The following is a 23,611-nucleotide window of genomic DNA, read 5'->3' as shown; positions in this document are numbered from 1 at the left end:
TTGCTATGAAATTGCAAGAATATAGGGTAGTTATTTTGTTTTCTGAAAAATTTCGGAGATCTCCTTTCAAATTTGATTTATGATATTATACTCGATTTTCAGGTTTGAGTTTCTTCTAACAAGTACTCCTCTATCACAAATTATGTGATACACTTTTTTTTTTTTTTTGTCTGTCTTAAAAATAATGATACATTTCTATATTTAAAAATAACTAACTTAAAACTTCTCCTTTTACCCTTAATAAAATGGTTCTGATGTACACAAATATCATATTGTTTTACCATAAATTTCAAAAGTTTTCATTTCTTTCTTAAACTCCGTGTCAAGTTAAACTATATCACATAAATTAAGACAGAGGAAGCTAAATATTACTTTCGTGAAGAGGGGGTTATTTAGCCATCTAAAAAGTGAAGAGGGTGTTATTTCCCAAATTCAAAAGATAAAAGGCTAAGTGAAATTCACTTCAAAAGTATATATATAGAAGCTAAATTGGAAGTTGCACACCGGATACCTGCAAGTCGCATCTGATCAACTTGCCAAGCGTAACTTCAGAAATATAATAAGCAATTAGTAGTATATAATTTTCAGTTAGCAGTTGGAGTGCTTAGAATGTTCTGTCCCATATTTTATTAAGTACTAATTTTTCCTTCTCTAATGTGGTATGGTATTCGTTGATTAGGTACAGTTATCGTGTATAAATAAAGCTCATGTAATCACTTTCTACGAAGCCAATGTAAAACGCATCTTCTGATACTTAAGTTCTCTCTGTTTTGTGTCTTTACACGGCTTACCCAGAATTTAATTTTTATCTTTTTTTGAAGTCGATACTAGCTCGTTGTAGGTGACATTTCTTTTACATTGCTTTGTTCTCTTTTTCCTAATATTGCTAATCATAGTTATATGTACTGTTGTAAGGAAAAGTCTTTTAAATTATCAATAGGAAAAACTCTACTCGGATTCATTCTTATAAAGTTAATTCTATCCTTGTAATCACCAGTTACACTGCACTAAAAAGGTGAATTATGCAACTAAAATCTCCAGAAGGATTTTATTTTTATTTTTTTGGGATTACGTGCGGAGGTTCAATATCCTTTGCAACATGCATCAGAATTTGACGTATTGAATCACATCTGATTGAATTATAGCTGCGGTAATATAAAGAATGCATGCCTTATCCCTAATGATTGGGGCAAAGAGCGAATATAAGTGACTTTCTAAGTCTGCTGTCAAATCCTGGGGCTCAACCATGCACAAGGGGTGGGGGGGGGGGGGGTTAAACTATCAAGTTAGAGTAAGGTAAAGGCAGAGAGAATTTTCTGACGGAGCGGTGAAATGCGAGCAAAAGCATTATGGTGGAACGACACTGGCATGGACAGACAAAAGCTAGGGGAGCGAACAAGAATAGATACCCAAATAGTCCTAGTTGTAAATGAGGCAAATCCCTGCAGTATAGTTTGATGTTAAATTAGCATGTTACCAAATCCATAAAAACAGGCGTATTGCTCGATATTTCCTGATTAAACTATACTACTATTCAAGTTAAAATCAAATGATACATGATATTTAGGTGAAATATCTAGATTTAGTGTCATTTACACTTTACTTCTCATCACTTTCATCGAAAATGTGAATTGTTGTATATAAGCTTATGTTGGTATGTTTATATGAATAGGTACAACAAGGACCAACGAAGGGTATTCGAGGCTATGTACGACGATTGAATGTTGCGAAGGAAGTTCCAACACTTGAAGGCAGACCACCGGTCTCAAACATCCGAGCCGCACAAAATACCCCTTTCGATTCTCGACATGTTATCTTTAGGATCACGGCACGTAGCGGTTCTGACATGCGATGGCCATGCGACGCGTGACCAAAGCACGACGCGTCGGTTGTCTGTTTTAGATCGGGATTGGGCCCACTTATCTCATATTTGCCCTAGCTTATAAAGAGCCGTTTTTACCTTAGAATACGGGACTTTGACCGAGAGAGAGTAGAAGCCGCCGTGGAGGGCAGGAGATTATCGGGTTTTATCTTTTCTTCTCCTTATTACTAGTTTGTATATTTTCTTTGAATGATTTGTTGCTTTTCCTCCATGTCTATGTGGAGCTAAACTTCGTTCTAGGGTTGTGGTAAACCATGATTATTGATGTTTGGTGATTATTTCTTATCTTAATACGATTTGTCGAGTTTGATTGCTTCTTTTAATTAATTTCATAATTGCTTGATTGTTTGGCCAACGGTAGGTTCTATCGACTATCTAATACACATGCTTGGGAAAGATGTTGTTAGATTAGAGAAGGATTAAAGAAGGCGTGATTCGATTATCCCCATAGTTGGGCTAGGATTTGTGGCTAGGATAGGAATATACCTAGGCACCGCGTTCAATTAAATACCATAAACGAATCAAGTCAATTCCATAGGAATATAGGCGGCGAATCGTTTTGAATAGGCGAGTAGTAGTTCGAGAGAATACTACGAGAGTTAGTAATACAAATTAGCAATCACCGATTCAAAACTCAACGATTGGTGAACCAACCACAACACCGAACATTCATCTCATTGATAATATAAAAACCCGCTCTTTCTTTGTTGAGGTTCACAAATTGTATCTTTTATCTTCAATTAGTTTATAATCACAATCTTCGAATTTCATCTCTTGTATAGATAATTTGGATAGTTTAATTTAGTTGACGGATTAATCATAACTCCCCGGTTCGACATCCGATTTCTAAAATCACTATATTACTTCGTACGATTACGCATACGTGTGCGTTTTGGACGCAATACATGATTTGAAAATAGCTACGTACAGTATTTCGATAGATTCAACATATGAAAAAGAATCAACGAAATAATATAATTAAGGATTATATACAAGAAAAAAATGAACAATGAAAAGCTGCCTTAAATAAAGATTCGAAAAACTGGAGACCGAACCGGTGCCGATGGCCATAACTTCAAATCAACATCATCATCAGGGGTTAAGTTTAAATCTAAGCAAAATATTCTTTTGCTGCTATTTGACTTCTTCAACACTGGTATCATCGTGGACGTTTTATTAATTTCATCACGGTGACGCCTCATGTGTCCACCTAAAGCTTGACCCAAAGAAAACTCCAATCCACATACAGAACATTTATGCATCTTGTTCGTTTTGTCTTCCACAAGAAACTCTCCTAGTAATTTTGGCCGTTTATTATGACTTGCACGGTGGCCACCGAGGGCTTGGAAAGATGGGAAACGTTTATTACAAGTCTTGCATTCGAAACCGTTCAAATTGTCTCGATCTGATGAAGAAGTGTTGTTGTTTAAACGAGACAGAAGTATTAAGGCGCAGTTAGCCATGGCTTCTGCTTCCACTTGCCCATCATCTTCTCTGCTTCTTTTCATGCTAGTCATATTGATGGAATTAATCAAGAATAAAAATATGAGGATCGATGTCTGGTATATATACCAAGTTTTTGGAACCTTAGAAACAAATAAGAGGATTTAGAAATGCGATATGATACTTCTGTTGGTGTTAGCTTCACATATTTATAGGTTTGAGCCGAAGGTTGTAGGTGGAATTTAATATACGTGTTATTCAAAGTTTGTTGTTTTGTTTTCCATGGTCAGATTAATTTAATGGGTCGTTTTCAAAGTAGGTTTGCTGATGCCGCGTTTGAGTAATGATGTGAGTGGGAATATTTTTCAGGTAATTTCGTTGAGGTTTCTAGAACACTTCCTTTCAGGTCATTTGCACTTTTATTGCTTTTGTTTTTTATTTTCCATTGGATATCCGGTATTCGCATTGGAGCTCGACTACATCCCAATTCCCGCCGCAGGCCCATTTCTGGAAGAAGCGCTCTCAAGGATTTTTCGAACCTGAAACCTCTGGTTAAGGAACGAGGAGCCTTTAATTTTTGTCATGCATAATAAATGAGTATAACTTTTTTTGCAGAAAGATACATTTATATTTTTACATCATAATATTCCGCAAGTTATGCTCCGCATGACTTTTTGACCTGAAAGAACGTATATCCCATTAAACATACATTCAATTGGTAAAGGACAAAAACTAAAGACCAACCGATTTGAAGGACAAAAATTAAGCACCAGACCGATTTCAAGGACATATCGTGCAATTTCTTCCTTCCTTTCAGATACGGTTCCCAGAAAAGGCGCATGTGCAAACGTAGCCTTGAAAAGGACATAAGCGCTTACGGACTCCTGGCCATTTATTAGTCTTTGTTGTCTAAACTTTCAAATTTTGGTTATTTTACTAACTATTTTTGTCAAAATAAATTTTGCACAATATCTAAAGATCCCTTTAAACTTGGCGCATTTATTTAGATTTCCTTAAATTATATTTTGTTCTAATTCAAATTATATGTTGTTCTAATTACCCCTTTGTATTTGGATTTTCTAAAATCGTTATCCCTCAAACAATAACTAGTTCTAAGGACCTAATTACCTCCTTATACTTGACTTCTTCTTTTTTATAATTGTTACCCCGTAAAAGGAATGGTAAAAGAAAGAAAAATTGGTAGCTATATTTTAATGGAGGAATATGGAAGGAGATAAGAAAATTCATTCTAGTTATTGTCATGGGAAGGAATGAAGAAGATTAGAGATCCAATCAAATATTGGTGATGAATCCCTCTCCCCCTCTTCTCTTTTTTCCCTTTTTAGAATAAGGGAGGAAAGAGAAAGAGCCGTTGTAAGTAACTAAATATAAAAAGAAATGATATGATTAATATGACATGGTTGTTATTTACATTTTCACACGCTAAACGTCATCTGAAATCATTTAGGTTATAGAAAAACTAAGTAAATACTATTTCTAACTGTCGATTCCAAAATTAGGTTTTTTTTTTTTTTTTTTTTTTTTTGGGGTGGGGTTAAGTGATATTAGTATTCCCTAGCCTTTTTCAAAATAAGTGTCTACTTAGCCTTTTTCACATCCTTTAAGGAAATACTAACTCTTAAAAAAGGAAGGTATTTTGACTAAACTACCATTAATCAATAAGACTCTTGCTTATCTATTGCCTTGAGTAAATAGGAGCAAATCTGAAAAAATAAAGTTAATTTCTTCGACACCTATTTTAAACTAAAATAAAAAGATTAAGTGATTACTTATTTTGACCGGAAGGGAGTGGTAAGTTGAAATGACTTTGAAATCGAATCGTCCTTTCCACTTCTTTTTATTAGCGTGTCTTTTGTTTATGACAATCTAACTTAAACTTCCTGATATAAATAAGATGTTGCCCCTCATAACTAAGCCACATTAGTATGTTTTATAGGAAACACATCACTAAATACCCCTAAAATCTAAAATATTTACCCGCCTATGCTCCTTTCCAAACTATTTTAGCTTCTACCTCCATCGGCTGGAAGTATTTACCCGACATACCCCTCGGCCAAACCCCTTCCTATGTGATACCATCACAGTATATTTATATATCACGATGGTATCGCGGAAAATTTAGAAGGATCGAAACAATCCTCCATGATTCCTTTTCAAAGATATTTATATACCATGATGGTACCATGATCCTGAAGAGTGTCTCATTGAAGGACTGAAGCAGTCCTTCATGATACCATCACGGAATATGTAAATAAGATGATGGTATCATAAAGGTTTTTTTTTTCGAGAAAAGTATGTCATTTTTAATAAATGATCATGATCATTCATAATACCATCTCGGTATAATTATATACCAGGATGGTATCATGGAGGACTAAGAGAAATGCTGAAGCATTTACCATGATACCATCTCAATATATTTATATATCATGATGGTATCATGGAAGACCATCTTCTATGATACCATCTCAGTATATTTATATACCATGTTCGTACTATAATTGCGGGACATTTCGGATAAATATTTTTAATTTTTTCTAGGGATACGAAAATAATGGGGTATGAACGAATATTTTTTTTGGTTTGAGGGAGCATGCGTGAACTTTCCCCTATTTTATACGGGCATAACTAAAATCAGTTTAAGATTTGCAATGCATGAAAAGTGTGGATGATAATACAAAATTTGTGCAATGAGTGGGCTAATTTTTTAATTATACATACACACTCACATGGTATCTTGCACATGACCATATATATAGCCAGCGAGGCATAATGTAGAAGTTGCTCTTTTTCTTTTCTCTTTTTTTGAATTATTTTTTATCATGTTCGTACTATTTATGCATACTTTAATGCAAATGGATTATTCTATACACACGTGCTTGTAAAAGTTTTATACCATCATATATCATTTATAAAGTAATTATAAGTAATTGCTCATGATAAATGAAATAAGTACAATTTGAATAATAAGACACCTACCTTTTAAATGGAGTAGTTGATTTCATAGATGGTCACCACTTTTATTTCATCGTATCAAAGTCACAAAATTAATTTTTGTTACACAAAAGACTAAACTTTGCTCAGATTACCACAAAAAAACACTGAACTATTTTTACATAAAAAAATATATTCAACTTTACTTAAGAATCACAACAAATCATTTTTATTTTTTAATTTTTAACAAGAAGTCCATTCAAATTAAAGTTGGTTATAAAAACAGTTTAGTGAATTTCGAGATATATAGATAAAGTTGAGTGTCGTTTTTGGTAAAAAAAAAAAAAAAAAAATTTAGTGACTTTAATACGATATACTGAAAGTTTAGTGCAATAGATTAATTCTTATACACTTATGGTTGTAAAAGCTTTTCTCATCATATATCATTTAAAAAGTGATTACTGGTAATTATTCATAATAAATGAAATGTCACGCCCGAACACCGGGTCCGGACGTAACACGACACCGGTCTCATTGCATGTGACCGAGCGAACCAATCGGGCCGGCCGAATCAACATGTGATATCAAAACATAACTAAATGTGAAAACAACTAAACACATGTCGATATACTAAAAGTCCGACCGAAATCATAATGCGGAAATACTTAGACAATCCGAAATATACGAACGTAGCCAACATGGCTTAAACAAAAAACAACCGAATAACGCCAACAAGGCTAACATAATAAATATCTCATTGATCGTCCGAACCGTGTCTATAAAGCCTCTAATGAATACAAAAAGGTAAATCGTCTAGAAAACCGTAAGAACTGCATGACTGATATCGCCCCGAAGGAAACTGGGGCTCACCACAGTAGCTGATACGAACACTTCTAAGTAGCTGGATCGTCAACCTGTATGTCGTTACCTGCATCGCGAGATGCAGGCCCCCAAGCAATAGAAGGGACATCAGCACATTTGAATTGTACTGGTATGTAAAGCAACTGAAGCAATAAAATACTGAAACTGAATCGAAATTGATAATCAGTAATCGTAATAGCAAGGAAGTAGAGATATGAATACTCCCTCGCTCGTATCCGAATCATCCGTATTATCCGTGTTTGTATATGTGGGGCCTCGGCCCAATAATAAATGCACGCTATGGCCTCGGCCTAGTAGTGCGTCGTCAATGGCCTCGGCCATGTATACGTATACACAAGATCGTGGCCGTGCCCTCGGGCAAAATCACATATGTATAATTATGGTTAATTAATAGGACCGAGACCATAACAACAATGAACAATGCTTTGAACTCGAAATAGACATCTTTGACCGAATTGAAAACACCGATCGTTTCTGAGCATACTGAATTTCTAGACTGAGACTCATGTGGTAACAATACATGAGTCTATAAAGATTACGTGTTGAGTTCATGATACTCAAATTGTCAACCATGAACGAATTCTGTAACTGCAACCCTAAAAGATAACAGTTCTACAACATATCATGAAACCAGGGCTAAACTGTATTCTGAGTCAAATTACTGACAAGTATGAAGAATGAGGCGTAGGGAGAATCATGAACATTCCCTAACGTAGATAGTTAGCCTCACATACCTTAATTCCGACCTTTGAGCGTAATACAATGTTCGTCACCCCTTTCAACTTTGATCTATATCAATACAAGTCAAAGGGATTCTATATTAGCAATAATATTCATGCTTTGGTCATCTAAGCATTTTATCAAACACTTGGTGGGCATGAAGCTCCATAACCTTCATTAATGGTGTTTTCTTCACCCAATCCCCATTCTATTACTTCTAGCTGATTTTACAATCTCAATTAGGTGTAATTAACATCATTCTCCATCACCCATATGATTATAACAATCTCAAGTCAACAATCCAAAACCCTACTATAGTTCGTGTAATTCTCTTTACTAAACCCATTTACTATTCTCTCACGAACTCATCAATTCACTATTATGAATGATTAGAGTGTAGAAGCATTACCTTTTTGACGTTCAATCCTCTTGAATTTGGGTTCTAGGGTTTCCACCTCCAACAATAATGTTCCAATCACAACTCTATGGATTAGAAGGGTTTACTCAAGTTAGAGAGATTAGGGACTTGAATTCAATCTAGAATCATGATAAAACTTACCTTGGAGGGTTCTTGAGGCTTGGGACTTGTTCCCTCTGACTTTAGGGTGATTTTTCGTGACTAGGGTTGTTAGGAAAATAAACTCCAAGGTTAAATATAACTTAAAACGCGAAATCCAACTTTTGACCCGAAATCGACCTGTTTCGCGATGGGTCCACGATGCGGGTGAATCGCACAACATTCTGCAGGTAACTACTCAGAGTTGCGTGATCGGCCCGCGAAGCGGGGCCATCGCACGCGCCCTCACGCGCCCCGAGAAGCGGTGTGTGTCGGTTTTGCGCAGTGTTCGGTAAAATAGGCATAACTTCTTGTACATAGCTTTGTTCAAGGCCCATAATATATCGTTAGAAAGCTATTTCAAAGAGCTACAACTTTCATGTTTTAAGTTTCCTCAAATTCCCAACGGATTTTCACGAAATTCGACTGGAAGGAAGACGTATCAAAAACTTAGCCGATTCTATAGACTTTTAAACGCCTTACTATTAGCCATATTGAGACGATCATATCTCCTTGATCCGATCTCTGATTGGCCTGGTCCTTATATCTTTAGAAAGCTATTTTTACGTACTACAACTTTCATTGAGGGTACTTTACCAAATTCCCAACTAATCAAGGAGTTATCACTACCCGAAGTAGGCCTATCAACCATTTTTGCAAAACGTTCAAACCTTCAATTTTTCCACTAAAACTCTAATGATATGAGTCTAACCTTAGTTCTAAGATACGGGGTGTTACATTATCTCCCCCTTGGGATCATTCATCCTCGAATGATGGTCTTGGTTATAATCGCGGCTAATTCTGAGACTCTATGGAAGTTTGGCAGCGTTTATTCTGTAACTAAGATAACTAAAACTAACTGACTGAGCCACGTGATCACTGAACTGACTGAATGAATACATGATTACTGAACTGAATGTCTACTGAACTGTCTGAATACTGAAAACATGGAGATTATACTATAAGGATCTAAATGAAAAGGTTTGTTACCTTCAGTATTTTCTGCTTGCTCTCCAAAGAGATGGGGATATCTGGACTTCATGTCCTCTTCGGCCTCCCACGTAGCCTCTTCAACTTTCTGATTTCTCCATAGTACTTTCACTGAAGCAATCTCTTTAGTTCTCAACTTGGGATTTGACGATCAAGAATAGCCACCGGGATCTCTTCATAAGACAAGCTATCTTTAACCCCTATGATTTCGTAGAACAACTAGAGACGGTCTTCTATGAACTTCTTCAAAGATAGATACATGAAATACTCGGGTGTACAAAGAGCCAAATTTTGTGGCAATTCTAACTCATAAGCCACTTGCCCGATCCTTTGCAGGATTCTATATGGCCCAATATAGCGGGGGCTAAGCTTCATCTTCTTCCCAAATCTCATAACGCCTTTCATAGGCGAAACTTTCAGAGACACCCAATCATCAACTTGGAACTCTAAGTCTCTACGCTGCATGTCCAAATAGGACTTTTGGCGACTCTGAGCCGTCTTCAAACGCTCTTAAATTAACTTGATTTTCTCCATAGCCTGATAGACCAAATCTGGTCCTAACAACTCTGCTTCCCCAACTTTAAACTAATCAATCGGTGATCTACACCTTCGCTCAAAAGGGTTTCAAACGGTGCCATCCCAATTACCTTGAAATCAAGGACACAAGCTTACTGAACTGAATGAATACAAAATTACTAAACTGCTGGGATACTAAACTGAATGTCTATTGAACAAGACTGGGCTGACTGAATACTGAGCTAACTGAATACTGGATTAACTGAATAACATTAACTGAATACTGAGCTGACTGAATACTGGATTAACTGAATACTGGTGTGGCATGAATACGTGAGTACTGGACTGATATCTGGGTACTAAGCTGACATAAATATCTGAGTATTGAACTAACATGAATATTATAACATGAGATCTGAATAGCGTATCCGTTCGACCATTTGTCCGAGGATGAAAAGTCGTGCTAAGGTTCACCTTGGTACCCAATCCTTTCGAAAGGATTTTCGAAGTTCGCCGTGAACCGAGCACCATAATCCGAAATAATGGACACTAGGGTCCCATAACAATCTTGGCAATTTCATTAACATGTGACTTGGCATACTCTTCTGTTCAATCTGTGGTCCTAACTGGCAAGTTAAAAGTCCATATTTATCATCTCCTTCGTAAGTTTGTCCACAATCACCCAAATTAAATCATGCCTCCTAGCTGAATGAGGTAGACCTATAATGGTGAGCTTCGCTTCTGACATAATTAGCTCTCTAAGTCCATCTACATCTGGAACGCATAATCTGCCTCGGTATCTCAAGGTACCATTATCTCCCCCTTGTTCAAAAGCTAAGGCTTTATGTTTGTGAATCCCCTCTTTCATCTGCAACAAGTAGGAATCACCAAACTGCTTCTCTCTAACTTCAATGACTAAGGTGAATAAGCCATGTTCTGGGCAATAACTCCACCCACTTCGGAGTCTAAAAGTCGAATTCCTAGCTTGGATAAGCGGTGAACTTCTTTCACCATAGTTCTCTTGTCTGCCTAAATCCTGAGCTGCACTTCTCATACTTGATTTTTTTTTTTTTTTGAGATACTTCCTAAAATACTCATAGTTCACAGCGCGCTAAGTCTATGACTAGCACCCTAAAGATTAGAGTCTCATGCAATGACACTACCCTTGTGACCCATAACTGGGCATGATCTTATAGCTTTTCTGTGATCACCTAATCGATAGTAATTGAACTTGACACGATTCGTTCGACGATCATTCTACTCACTTCGGGTTTTCTCTAAGTTGAGGCATATTCCTTATGGACACTATCTCATTATGCCAACTTAACTGAACTGAGGTTCTTTATATCTCATTCTAACCCTTCAGGTATTCAATTATCTCACTGGACTTACTGGCGATTTATGCATCTCCCCCTTAGACCAAGGCTAACGTCTTATACTTACAAATTTTTCTCTTTTGATGGGATCCAATTAACGTTCCTTATCTTCTGTAATTCCTTTGTACTCTACAACACTGACGACTCTTTTTTTTTTTTTGACTCACACCTTTGCAATTTCTCATGGGGAAAAACTAAATTTACTTACATGAACGGGTTGCTTCTGTATTCATAACTGGCATACTCCATCTTAACGGCTTAACTCTGCTCACACTGTAAATCTTAGGACAACCCCTTTTGACAACTCTTAAAAAGGCTATTCTTCTGTAGTTTGCTCTCTTACGGCTTAGCTGATTTCTTCTTCCACTAATCACTCTACTCTGAACTTAACTTAAGCCCTTGGTTTCTAACACACATTCGGATGTATCCGAACTGTCACCCACTTAAGGTGTTCATCTGAATAAGGAAATCAAATCATATTTCTAATAGTTCTCGCTAAATTGCTAATGCATTGTAGCTACTCAAAACTTACTTACTATTTTTCTGTTAATCACCTGCTAGCTTCATATTTTCTTATTTTGCTCTGAATAACCTAAGTTTTTTTTTTCTAACTCTCCCTCATCATCTGACGCTATTCTACGGTTGTATACTATCTTTTCTGAACTATGGATCACACTTAACAAACCTTTATCTATCTTATACGAAAGATTGGAACAACTAAACCCAAACTTTCTATACACTTCAAAATCGTATCAGACTATACACATCTGGGATAAACACTTACTCACATAGCTTAAGCGAGAACTGTCACATCTCCTTATCTCATAATAATAATTATTTCTTATAGTAACTTACAACTATCGTACTCTCTAACTCTGATCTGTCTAACTTAAACAAACTAAAATCATTCCCGAAAATTTAATATCGTTTGCTCATGGTTGTTATTTCATACATACCTCTTTTATTAACAGGCATAGTTCGTACGAAAATTTCATCTGTGGTGATAACTGGGGATGCCTCTTTACCCTGACGACTTGCTGAAGCTTCCAAAGCAGTCTTCACTGAGAACTGAAATACCAGGCTTAGCTGTATTATATCCTGACCGGGCTTGAGAATTAAAAAGGAGCCACCGAAACACACATTAAGGCCCAAACGATACACCTCTTTGTGTCCCTATAACACTTGTTGCACATAAGATTTGAAAACTTCTGTGGCTCACACTGGTATGTCACTGTGAGGCTGGTGCTCTTAAAATCTGTTTCTAGCTGAACTGACCTTTTTGATCATATCTAGACCTCAAGACTAGTGCACTAGCTGCAGATAGAGTGGGTCCTGATGAGCAACTGTAGAATACTGTCTGCCTCCACCTTCCTGAGATCCTCCATGATTTACGTTTCCTACAGACTTAGCTCCTTTTCTAATTTCTCTTCTAATTTCTCTGTTATCCTCTTCCTGCTGTCTCTCATTCTCTTTTCTCAAGAACATCATTATCATTCAACTTACCACTCATTCTACTACACCCCTTCTCGGGTAACTTACATTGTATTCCACTTTCAATAGCACTTGAAGTCTCATTCGTTACCGAAGTACTGCACAATTGTACCCCCTATGGGTAAACATCCTTACTTGGACCTTGAATTATCTGTTCGTCGCCTGCGCATTCGAAACGTACGTAATTTGATTGGAAGAGAAGGTTACTTATTACTCTAAGCTTCATGGCACGATCTAGAGTAGAAAGAAATGAGACAAATCCTGAATGTCTTGGTGGTCAACTGTTTATATGTATGGGGCCCTCACACATATAAAAGAGACCCCACTGGACACGGCTTCATAGACTCCCTAAGACATTTGAACCTAGGGCTCTGATACCAAGCTTTGTCACGCCCCGAACCTAGGCCTGGACGTAACACGGCACCCGGTGCCTGACTGCATGTGACCGAGTGAACCAATGGCCGTCGTCGAATAAACATGTGATATCAAAACATAACCGAATGTGAAAACAACTAAACACATAAGTCGATATACTAAAAGTCCGACCGAAATCATAATGCGGAAATACTTAGACAATAAATATTCGAACGTAGCCAACATGGCTTAAACAAAAAACAACCGAACAACCGCCAACAAGGCTAACATAATAAATATCCGATCGTCTCCGGACCGTGTCTATGAAGCCTCTAATGAATACAAAAAGGTAATCGTCTAGAAAGCCGTAAGAATCGCATGATCGATATCGCCCCGAAGAAATCGAAATCGGGGCTCACCACAAGATCGACAGATAATCAACTCCGTATGTCGTTACCTCGTATCGCGAGATGCGGTGCCCCCAAGCAATAGAAGGGACATCAAAACATTTGAATTGTACGTAAAGCAACCGAAGCAATAAAATACCGAAATCAGAATCGAAATCGATAATCGAATCGTAATAGCAAGGAAGTAGAGATATGAATACCCTCGCTTTGTATCCGAATCATCCGTATTATCTCGTGTTTGTATATGCGGGGCTCGCCCAATAATAAATGCACGCTATGGCCTCGGCCTAGAAGTGCGTCCAATGACCTCGGCCATGTATACGTATACACAAGACGTGCCGTGTCAAAATCACATATGTATAATTATGGTTAATTAATAGGACCGAGACCATAACAACAATGAACAATGCCGAACCGAAATAGACATCTTGGATCGAATTGAAAACACCGACCGAGCATACTTGAATTTCATAGATCGAGACTCCGTGGTAACAATACATAGTCTATAAAGATTACGTGCTGAGTTCATGATATTCAAATTGTCAACCATGAACGAATTCTGTAACTGCAACCCTAAAAGATAACAGTTCTACAACATATCATGAATGTTACATCCCGTGTTTTTGCACATTCGGGAAATTTGGACATAAGTGTGATTTGTAAGAAATAAGGCTTTGCTTGGATTTTTTTTCAATGTACATGGGAAGTTAAGGAACTATTGACGTGGAGATATCGGAAAAGGCCAAGGGCAAAATTAGAATTTTGGAAATTTGTTTTCGGAATTACAAGACAAGAATTTTCACCAATTGGGCTCAAAGGAATAAGAGGAAAATTAGGCCCAAAGGAGGGGGGTGGCCGGCCAACTACATGGCCAAGCCCAAATTAATTTCCATGTGCTAAATTATAAGGTGGATTAATCTCAAGAAAAAGAAAGAAAAGTCAAGAAAACTCTAGAGAAATTGGAAATAAAGATGAGGCATGTGCATGGTCATGTGATACATATATATATATATAAGAGAGGGGAGTGTTCATTATGGAAGAAACAAGAGAGAGAAGAATAAGAAAGAACAAGAAAGTTGAAGAATGAAAGAGAGAGGGGTTCGCCAAAGCAAGAGTCCGAACAGCCCCTATATCAATTGATCATGAAAAATTGTGGTGTTCATGTCTTTCTACTAATTAAGAGGTCCTCACACCATGGAGTGATTGTTGAAGCAAGAAAAGCACTCTTTCATGCAAAAAAACACAAGTTGGCCGAGAGAAGGAGAAAGGAAAGGTGAGGTTCAATTTTATTTTTCATGTGTTGTGAATGATTTGTACATGTTGTGGAATGTAGAAATGAAAGGAATTCATGAAAATAGGATGTGAGTTGTGTTGGCCGTATATATGGTGTTATGGCGTGTGTTTATGTGTAATGTGTTGGAGTGATGAACTAATTGAATTTAGCATGGTTATGTGTTGTTGTAACGTGTAGAAGATGAATAAAAGTCATGAAGTTGTGTATGATGGAAGTTGGCCGTATGGGCTGCTTTGTATGCCAAGGGAGAACTAGTTTTACTTAGCATGTTTTGGGTGATGTCGTTGTGAATTCTACGATATAAAATGAAGCTTTGATAATCCAAGTTAAGGTTATAGTTGTGTGGGCTGAATTGGAAGATAATGTGATCTTCATATGGTTCCTTGAATTTATGGAAATGAAGTTGTAAATGTATGTATCGTTGATATAATTTATGAATGCGTAAAGGAATGGTGTTGGCAAAGTCCTTATATGGCCTTGGAAGATTTCGGGTAAGATGACCTATTGTTGGAGTTGTCTTGAAGATTGTGTGGATTACTTGGAACGTTCTTAAAACATGTTTGAATGGCCTCGGATCCCTACTTGAATATATAAGCATTGATGTTAGTTTAAGTATATGAAGCTAAATTGAATACAAGTGGAATGTTGTTGAAATACTTGAAGAAGAGTTACTGCATTATAATGTATTTTGAATGGATGGTTTGTATTGTTGGTATTGTTGATAGTTTGGCGGGTTGAATTCCGGATTCTTTGATGTTGATTTGGGCCGAGCCATATTCTCGGATGATGCATTTACGGGGGAAGTCTTCACGAAATTTCGGTAGCCAAATGGAAACCAAAGATTGAAATGTCAACTTGCATGAATAGTAACTGGACCATTTGCGGATTTCGACGAAACGGGATTGGAGTTTTGGCAAGCGTGAAGGACAAGAAAGGTATGTGAAGCTATCCCTCTCCTTCTTTTGGCATGTCCTAGGTATACTAGGCTTGAATTTGAGCCTCGGGGTTATTCTGTCCATCGAAAGTCGATTCAAATTGTATTCATTCGTTGAACTACTTTATATTTTGTTGGAAAATGTTCAAACGCCCGTAACTTGCCGAATTGTCTTGAAACTTCATAGATGACTCCATTAAGTGATATTTTATTATTTAAATCTTTCAAAACCATATGTGACATTTTATTATTTAAACTTTTCAAAACCACTCCCTAGCGGTTAATATATTATTTTCTAAAGCTTTCTTAAACCACCCCGAGTGGGGTGTGATATATTATTTTCTAAGGCTTTTCTAAAACCACTCCGAAGGGGGTGCGTAAAAACCACTCCGATGATTTTATAAAACTTTTTTAAAAACCACTCCGGCGGGGTGCGATATTTTATTATTATTATTACTATTATTAATATGCCCGGGGGGCTAGGATTAGTATTATGTCGCGGTGGCATGCCCGAATGACATGCCCAAACCGGGGGCCGGGATTATTATGCCGGCCGCATGTCCGATCCGATAGACGTATGTCGGACCGAATCATTTTACGTCGGGGCCGGCGATCCGATGGGGCGATAGACGTATCTTTGGACCGACACACCGTTATTATTATTATTATTATTACTATTATTATTACTAGTATTATCATTATTATCATCATTATCATTATGATTACGTGCCGGGGCCATCATTATTATTGTGCCGGAAGCGCCGTCCGGGCGGACTATTTTATTAAATATTTAATTCATGTCGGTAACCTAAACTTGCTTTCTGTTGTACTTTTCGAACGCTTTAGTAATGCTTTACATGCTCGGTACATATTCCGTACCGACCTCGCAACACCTAAAGAGAAGACTTGTTAGAAGTTGTCCCCGCGGGATTGGCGAGCTCCACCTCCGCCCGGAGTGTTCACCGAGTCAAAGTGTTCGTGTCATGGTTTTCATGATGTTAGAGACTTTGCGAGGGATAGTGCGTAAGTGCGAATAGATTGTAAATGTTAAAAGAGTTTGTAGTAATGATTCTTTGTTTGAAAAGTTCCATGTTTTAAGAAATTTTCGAAATGGCGGGTTTTATTATGCGAATGTTTAACTCGAGGAGAGTCGGGTGCCCATCACACCCTAGTGAGGTCGGGGTGTGACAATGAAACTAGGGCTAAACCGTATTCTGAGTCAAATTACTGACAAGTATGAAGAATGAGGCGTAGGGAGAATCATGAACATTCCCTAACGTAGATAGTTAGCCTCACATACCTTAATTCCAGCCTTTGAGCGTAATACAATGTTCGTCACCCTTTCAACTTTGATCTATATCAATACAAGTCAAAGGGATTCTATATTAGCAATAATATTCATGCTTTGGTCATCTAAGCATTTTATCAAACACTTGGTGGGTACGAAGCTCCATAACCTTCATTAATGGTGCTTTCTTCACCCAATCCCCATTCTATTACTTCTAGCTGATTTTACAATCTCAATTAGGTGTAATTAACATCATTCTCCATCACCCATATGATTATAACAATCTCAAGTCAACAATCCAAAACCCTACTATAGTTCGTGTAATTCTCTTTACTAAACCCATTTACTATTCTCCCAAGAACTCATCAATTCACTATTACGAATGATTAGAGTGTAGAAGCATTACCTTTTTGACGTTCAATCCTCTTGAATTTGGGTTCTAGGGTTTCCACCTCCAACAATAATGTTCCAATCACAACTCTATGGATTAGAAGGGTTTACTCAAGTTAGAAAGAGATTAGGGACTTGAATTCAATCTAGAATCATGATAAAACTTACCTTGGAGGGTTCTTGAGGCTTGGGACTTGTTCCCTCTGACTTTAGGGTGATTTTTCGTGACTAGGGATGTTAGGAAAATAAACTCCAAGGTTAAATATAACTTAAAACGCGAAATCCAACTTTCGACCCGAAATCGACCTGTTTCGCGATGGGTCCACGATGCGGGTGAATCGCACAACATTCTGCAGTAACTACTCGTAGTTGCGTGATCGGCCCGCGAAGCGGGCCATCTCACGCGCCCTCACGCGCCCCGAGAAGCGGTGTGTGTCGGTTTTGCGCAGTGTTCGGTAAAATAGGTATAACTTCTTGTACATAGCTCTGATCAAGTCCCATAATATACCGTTGGAAAGCTATTTCAAAGGGCTACAACTTTCATGTTTTAAGTTTCCTCAAATTCCAAACGGATTTTCACGAAATTCGACCGGAAGGCGTACGTATCAAAACTTAGCCGATTCTATAGACTTTTAAACGCCTTACTATTAGCCATATTGAGACGATCATATCTCCTTGCTCCAATCTCTGATTGGCCTGGTCCTTATATCGTTAGAAAGCTATTTTTACGTACTACAACTTTCATTGAGGGTACTTTATCAAATTCCCAACTAATCAAGGAGTTATCACTGCCCGAAGTAGGCCTATCAACCATTTTCGCAAAACGTTCAAACCTTCAATTTTTCCACTAAAACTCTAATGATATGAGTCTAACCTTAGTTTTAAGATACGGGGTGTTACATGAAATTACTAATATGAAAAATAAAATAACTAATTTTCAAATTAAATTACACAAATGATATAAAGATTACAGCGTGTGAGTGGATATAAATTAAATCCTAATTCAACCTGAATTAAACCATGATAGCCGTTAGCCTATTATGTTAATGGGAGCTTCGGCACAATACCCGAGCCACGTCTATTATTCGAGCATCAGTGCTTCGCAATTTAATTACCTTAAATTAATGTAGTATTTTATGGTCTGTTTGGCCCAAGTTTTTGCGAGGTTAAAAGTGTTTGTTTTTTCAAATTATGCTTATTTTAAAATATTAAAAAAAAAAAATGAGGTTTTTGGCCAAACTTTTAGGAGAAAATGAGTGCTTTTAAAAAGTAGCGCAAACTATTTTTTAGAAACTAAAAAAAGTAATTTTTTCTCCAAAGTACTTTTTTGAAATGCAATTTTGAGACTGAGAAACATTTTTTAAAAGCTTGATCAAACACTATTATTGTTCAAAAGTGCTTTTCAAATTAATTAGTCAAACACAAAGTGATTCTCGCCAAAGTAATAAGCTGATTGGTTTTCTTTTTCAAATTCCTTGTGAGTTGTGACTCACATTTTTTCCCTAGAAAGTGAAACCACTAAGCATCGTTTCTATTCTTCAAATGACAATTGGTAATAATAATGGATTTTCTTTTTCTCTAATTGGGGTGAATCTTCATTCTAATCCTTTTTTTTTTTTTTGGTTAAATAGATATACTACTAATGTATATTCAAAGCAACATATATCTACATTTTAGTTACATTAGAGTTAACGGCTCCCGGGCTATTTAGTTGTCCAAAATCATCACCCCCATGGGTGGTACCAAAATTTACAATCCGGTTAAAAAGAGTACCACATTGGTCATCAAAATATACATTTCTAATTTCATCAAATAAAAGTTGCTTCCCTCCTTAGCTTCTTTGGCTAGTAAGTTTGCCACCTTGTCGCTACTAAAAAAACAGGTATTTTCGACCTGGAAATTTCGACCTCACTTTTGGTCGGAAAAAAATCGACCTCATGTGGTCGAAATTTTCAAATTAATTTTTATTTTTTTATTTTTTTAGGATTTCGACCACGCGGGGTCGATTTTTTAACGAAAAATATAATTTCGATCGCATGAGGTCGAAATTATTTTTTGTACAAATAATAAATGTAAAAAAAATCATTTTACACAAAAGTATATTATATAACTATAAAAAATATTAATTAAAAAAAAATCAAATTTCGACCACATGAGGTCGAAATAATTAAGTCAAATTTGGTCAAATCTGACTTAATTTTTTCGACCATATGCGGTGGAAAAAGTTCAATGAAAAATACACCCACACAAATATTTCATCTTCCCCCCAAAACTCTCCTCTTTCTTGAAAAAAAACACTTTACACTCTAAACTCATTTCCCCAAAATTGCCGCCACCCCACCACCGTATCTCTGTTGCAAAATGAATTTGCAACTCAAGAAATCTGATACAACAGTAAAGAGAACAAGAGAAAGCGAGCTAGGTTAGTCCTTTTTTTTTGGTTTTTGGTTTTCAATCTCATTTTATCATTATTAGTTGCATTAATTTGTATAGTTGTAGTTTAATTAGTAGATTTGTTAACTTTATTGATTGTTCAATGTTTGTTTTAGGGTTTAGAATGTCAACTTTATTTTTGGGTTTTGAATTGAAATTGAATGTTGTTGTTGTAGTATTCAAATTGAAATTCCAATTAATTTGGTTTAAAGATAGCAGTTGTGTTTAAAGATTGCATTTGTAGCTAATTTGTTAAAATTTTATGAAGTGTAAATTGAAATTAAAATTGAAATGTTGTTGGTGTTGCATTTGTAGCTATTTGAGCCAAAGTGCAAAGTACAATGTTGTTGGAAAGATTTGGGAAATAATTACTATTTGTAGAGATATGCTGTTGTGTTGTCGCTCAATGCCACCAAGACCAATGAATTTGTGCATAATCCTTGTCCGTGCGTACTATTATAGGGCTGATAGAGATTAGTTTTGGTGAACAAGTTCCATCACTGTTAAATCTTATCATACCTTATTCTGGCATAGCTTTATTTCCAGTACATTAGCTCTGAATCTAATTTCTGCTGATACAATCAACTTGAGTAACTTTGGTTTAATATCCTATATTGTTCAATAAATGTGGGATGTATGGCAGTGAACTAGCTGCTCTAGAAAATTATGGCCACAGATGACAATTGGCTTTATTTTGAGATTTTCAGATCTTTCCATTAGACTAAAAGTTTCTCATATTTTCTAATTCTCATGTGCTTGTACTGCAATTCAACAAACCTCTAAGGCTGACTACTTTTGTATTTTTATTTTTTTCAAATTTTTTTTGGCAGAAGCAGCTGAAATTCCATATTCAGATCATCAACCAGTTGTTGGAATTCTCCCCCAAGGTATATGTTCTGTTGTTCAATTTTGGTCTTTGACAATACAAATTGGAGAATCTTACATGTGAATGAAGCTAGAAAAATAGAGAAAGGTCCCTTGAACCAAAACATTGATGCATAGTATCCGAATACTTAAGCTTCCTTTTGTATTGCGAGTTATGATTGTTGTGTACTGTTTGATAATTTTATGCAATTATGAGTTATGATTGTTGTGTAAATTTTAAGAGGTGATACATATGAACCAAAACATTGATGCATATTGTCATTTTTTTTTTTTTGGTAACTTAGTATTTCATTTATCACCAGTAAAGCAGTTAAATAGCACCATAGTTAGTTATACACAGTCAAGCTATTCAAATACAATCAATAGGGCACCACATTCAAGGACAAGTTAATTCTTGCTAGTCACTAACTATTTCCTCTGTTCCAAATTTAATGTCCACATTTCTAAAATGGGAACTTTTACCAAAATTATTATTAGATGTTTTGGATTTTAAATCTGATATTAGATGTTTATTGTTTAAGATTGAAACATACTGGAATGGTAATTTTTTATATTAGCAGACTGTAGGTGATGCCAAATGAAAAGAAAGAAGGAAAAACATGGCTGCGGGTTCCCATGTCATCAAAAAAAAAATATGGCTGCTTGCATTGGAAGATGGCTAGTCTGCTTAGAAGTAAAGTGTCCAGGTCTTGGTAGACTTTTGGCCATGAAACCCGAATATTTTTCACTTTATTTGGAATTTTGAAGTTGTGTTTGGTTATAGTTTTTGCAACAAATATTTGGTTGTTTGAATGTATTGAAAGTGAAAAATATGAAAACAAGGTTTTAGGTGTTTTTTTTTTTTTAATGCATATTGTCATTTTATATGATTTATTATTTTTGTCCTTATTTTTGGAATAGGTTGTCAATTGCCGGAGTTAAGGGAGATTTGCTAGATACAAGAAAGTAGCAGCAGAGGTTAGATTATTTGCTCTTGTTTGGAAGTTGTAATTTCAAATTTCCATGTCAGTATCAAGGTGGAAGAGAAATGTCATTGTTGACCAAATGGTCTGAATCTCTGTTCTAATATGTACCTTGTTCCTTGTCCATCTGCCAAACTTGCCAAGTCATAGCTATGTGAGCAGACACATAAGGTTTTGAGTTTCTTTTCCCTAACCATCCAGGCCTAAGTTAATTTTTTTACCAAAATAAGAAGTGCTCTATGCACTATTGATGTGGATTAAGCTTCATCACTTGAGTGAATTACTGTTTTGGTTGAGGACATACTTGAAATTCTTGAGTTTCTTAAATTATTCCTGAGCAGCAAGCTTATACATCATTTCTTTGGCTTACCTATCAAAAAAGTAATTGTGATTAGAAAGCACCCTTAAATTCTTGAACTGAACTCTACGGCTCTGTTTTTCCACAAAATATTTACGAAACATTGAAAATAATCTAAAATGAGAACTTGGTATGGAACTGAAGATCATAGTCCTTTCACAGTCCTTTTTTAATTTCTGTAATTTACTTTCTGAAACTTTACTTTTGACAATAATCTCACATGCTTTTACTTTTGTTTTTATTAACACTTAGTTAGAGACTTACATGACTAACTTTTTATTCCTACCCACTTTTTTATTAACACTTAGTTTTCATGATATCCATTGCATCTTTCACGTGTCCTGTGCATACTTTTCATGATATCCATTGAGCAAGTGATGTTAGTAACTTTTTTAGTACGTATGTCTCGTTCAACATTTTTTCTAACCCTTTCTTTTTATTAATTTGTGTAGATGGCGGGTGATAATAGGGGTAAGGCTATTGCTAAAGCCCCGAAAAAGTCAAAGAAGAAGAAGGGTCTGTTTATACCACCAGAGGTCGTAGTGCCAGGAACCTTTAGGATTCCTGGCAGAGATCGATCTCCTCCCCCATATATCCCGGGGATGCTCGTAGGTCACAGCCTACCCACCGCCCCGACCTTCCCATGGTAGACGACGTATGTCACAGGCCAACGTAGTTCATGGTCTTGTGGATGAGGATAGTGAGAAGGATTCGGATCATGTCTCCAACACCCAACGTTGACTTTTTTGATTCGTATACTTTTGGATTCTAATTTTCCTATGTTTTCTTGGATATGTATATGATATTTAAGTGTTTGAATGTAGTTTTAATTCGAATTAGAAGTACTTTGAAGGTGAATTTGATTGTAGAATGTAGTTTATGGTTGTTTAAGTTTATGATGTTTAAGTGTTTCAATCTAGTTGTAATTTGAATTAGAAGTACTTTAAATTGAAATTTGAGGTTAAATTTGATTGTAGAATGTTGTAGTTTATGAGTGTAGAAGTACTTTGATGAATTGGATGTGTTGATGAATTGCATTGTTGATTTGGTCGATGAAAGACATTGGCAGGTGGGCTGCTGTAAGCAGCTGAATGTTGGAATTTTTTTTTCCAGATTTTCAACCTCATGAGGTCGAAAATCAACCCAGATATTGATAATTTTCGACCTAGTGAGGTCGAAATTGTACCCAGAAATTAGAATTTCGACCTCATGAGGTCGAAAAATTGGGCAACATTTTGAATTTCGACCTCATGCGGTCGAAATATTTTTATATTCTTTCATATTTCGACCACATGAGGTCGAAAACTTTAAATAATATTTATATTAAAAAAATATTTCGACCGCATGCGGTCGAAATTTTTTATTAATATTTAAATAAAAAATAACATTTTCGACCTCACGTGGTCGAAAACTTTATTTCCGTAATTTAGGCAGAAAAATTGTTTCGACCGCGTGAGGTCGAAAAAATTTTTCACCCTAATTGTTAGCGACCGTG

At 36.3% G+C, this 23,611-nt stretch overlaps 1 protein-coding gene and 1 long non-coding RNA gene across 2 annotated transcripts; one reads left to right on the top strand and one right to left on the bottom strand.

Moving 5' to 3' along the window:
- Positions 1–2,807: 2,807 nt before the first annotated feature.
- LOC132062516 (zinc finger protein ZAT11-like) lies at positions 2,808–3,513 on the bottom strand. Its single transcript, XM_059455067.1, has one exon. The coding sequence runs from the start codon at positions 3,397–3,399 to the stop codon at positions 2,905–2,907; it is 495 nt and encodes a 164-aa protein (XP_059311050.1). The 5' UTR covers positions 3,400–3,513; the 3' UTR covers positions 2,808–2,904.
- Positions 3,514–20,172: 16,659 nt separating this feature from the next.
- On the top strand, positions 20,173–23,131 carry LOC132063344 (uncharacterized). The gene is made up of 3 exons (XR_009416367.1): positions 20,173–20,798; positions 21,697–21,753; positions 22,569–23,131. It is a non-coding gene; the product is annotated as an uncharacterized LOC132063344 (long non-coding RNA).
- The last annotated feature ends 480 nt before the right edge of the window (positions 23,132–23,611 follow it).

Source organism: Lycium ferocissimum, chromosome 7 (assembly GCF_029784015.1).
Source record: "Lycium ferocissimum isolate CSIRO_LF1 chromosome 7, AGI_CSIRO_Lferr_CH_V1, whole genome shotgun sequence".
NCBI lineage: Eukaryota > Viridiplantae > Streptophyta > Magnoliopsida > Solanales > Solanaceae > Lycium > Lycium ferocissimum.
The sequence above is the reverse complement of the archived record's forward strand: the minus strand, read 5'-3'. Positions and strand labels throughout refer to the sequence as shown.